Raw genomic sequence first — 2,478 nt, forward strand, 5'->3', positions numbered from 1 at the left:
AAGTGATCTGTAGCGCGATTCGTATTGTAGGCGAGTCATGCAATGAAAACAATGTTAGTCGAACTAAGTCTGCTATGATAAACGCAGTTTTGCCTTGGTGTCTAGAAATGATGAACAGCACGTTTATGGAGAGAGGCAACGCATCTGAATATTGTTTACTGGTAAATATTATCGACTAGAATGTAATTATAACATACATGTATTTGCAGTAATTGATTTACTGTGTAATTCTCGGTTTCAGAATGTATTGAACAGCGGCATGAACGATGAACCCGATTCAAAACCCGACGAGACTTTGACCAAGAAGCATAAGAAAGTAATTGACAAGATTCTGTCATGCTTGTTGGGTAAAATAAGATATGAAACAGCAACAGGCATTGCTAATAAAAACACATTAATTGAATTTATTACGCATAACATTCATTATATACTGCGTTAGATTGGGCCAAACGATTGGTCGAGCTTCGCGGTTTGCAAAAATTAATGGAAGTGGCCAGTGAAATGGTGAAATTTAAAAACAAAATCTCAATCGACATCACTTCTTCCACGCAAACTCTAATTAGTATGTACTTAACAGAAATGTATGAAAAGATGATATGCAATGATGATGATAAGAAAACATTTATCAACGCTATTGACGAATTTATTGGAGATAAATTGCCTAAATCTGACACCGAATCCAAGGTATAAATTTTGTAATTTCCGGTCTTTTCTAATTATTTAAATTGTTTCAAAAAAAAAAGAGGCAAATATCTCTTTAACAATAACATATACTTGAGAAATTTAAACTCTATTTAAAAGCAGAAATGTCAAAGAAGATTTTATTTTCAATTGTCGATATCGTATATTCTGTATATAACATAAATTAAAATATGATTATAACAGAGTTTAATCAAAATTTATTGAAGAATATGACTTTGCCATTTATCGTATTTTATAAAGCATAATTTATCAGAGATTTCTCTTATTTTCCATAAATATTAAATATTAAATAACTTTGTAGCTATTTTGATTCTTTTAAATCAAATATTGTTTCAAGCAATAATTTACAAATTGTTAATTGATTGTTTTACAGGTGCGCATGGTACTTGCGATAACAATCTTAATATTCAGCCTGTTAGATGCTCCGGGAGTCGAGTCCTTTGTGGCAAGCGTTTTGCCTTGGTGTCTGGAAATGATGAACAGCACACGTACAGTTGAGAGAGTCAACGCATCTCAATATTGTTTACAGGTAAATATTATTGACTAGAATGTAGGTAGCATACACGTATTTCACTAATTAATTTATCGTTTATAATTATGTTTCAGACTATATTGAAAACTTACAGCGGCTTAAACGATGAACCCGATTCAATACCCGACGAGGCTTCGTGCATGATGCATAAAAAAGAAATTGACACGATTCTGTCGTGTTTGTTGGATAAAATAGGAAATGAAACGACAACAAGCATTGCTAGAGACGCATTAATAGAATTTATTACACGTAACATTCATTATACTGCGTTACACTGGGCCAAACGGTTGGTCGAGTTTGGCGGTTTGCAAAAATTAATGAAGGTAGCCATAGTCAATGAAATGAATACCAACACGAATCTTTGTTGGATATCACGTCTTCCACGCAAATTATAACCAGTGTGTGTTTAGCAAAAATCGATCAAAACTTAGATGAAAATGATAAAGAAGAATTTTTCAACATCATTAATGGATTTATTAGAGAAGAATTGAATTCGCCTGAAGTAGCAAGTCATGTATGAATTTTGTAACTTTCGATCTTTCCCGATGACTTAAATTGTTTTAAAATGAAAGTAGCATATTTTTAATTATAGTATATTTGAGAAATTTTCGATATTGTATATTCAATATGTTTTAAATTAAAATATGATAATAACAGAGTTTAATCGAAATTCATTGGAGAATAACTTTCATCATATTTTATCATACTTTTTGAAGCTTAATTTACTCTTAATTAGAGATTTCTTCTATTTTCAAGTAAAGTTTAATAACACTGAAACTGTCTTGATTTAAAAAAAATAATTATTGTTTCACAAATCAAAAAAATTCATAAATTGTTAATTGTTTGTTTTACAGATCTGTGCAATAGTAGCGATGACAATCTTAACACTCGGTCCGTTTAATGTTGCAAACGCAATTATTATTGAAGACGGATTTGATGATAGGATTTTTTATTTTTTGGGAGAGAGAGGAAATGACTTATTGATACAAAAAGTGATTTGCGAATTTATCTATGCCGTTGTAACCAAATATGACGTATTCAACACGTTCATACGCCGAAGTTTCACTATATTGCGAAATCTAAGCCCATTAGCGATCTGTTTAAGAAAACAAATAACATTCCAGTAATAGACAGTGATAGTGAAGAAGATTAAATAAATCGTAGGTGTAGGCTGTAATAAGAGACGAGGGGTCTTACATTCAAAAAGCACCCCAATTTTACGGAAACGTAGTGAGAAGCAAAGG

General features: G+C 31.5%; 1 protein-coding gene across 1 annotated transcript; it reads left to right on the top strand.

Moving 5' to 3' along the window:
* Window positions 1–591: 591 nt before the first annotated feature.
* LOC112458522 lies at window positions 592–1,557 on the top strand (the record flags this gene model as incomplete). The annotated part of the gene is made up of 3 exons (XM_025022214.1): window positions 592–684; window positions 1,076–1,231; window positions 1,309–1,557. Coding segments are annotated over exons 1-3 (498 nt in total), but the record flags the coding sequence as incomplete, so codon positions are not given.
* Between the last annotated feature and the right edge of the window lie 921 nt (window positions 1,558–2,478).

The sequence above is a fragment of the Temnothorax curvispinosus genome, unplaced genomic scaffold, assembly GCF_003070985.1.
Source record: "Temnothorax curvispinosus isolate PA1 unplaced genomic scaffold, ASM307098v1 QBEX01000840.1, whole genome shotgun sequence".
In the NCBI taxonomy this organism is placed as follows: domain Eukaryota; kingdom Metazoa; phylum Arthropoda; class Insecta; order Hymenoptera; family Formicidae; genus Temnothorax; species Temnothorax curvispinosus.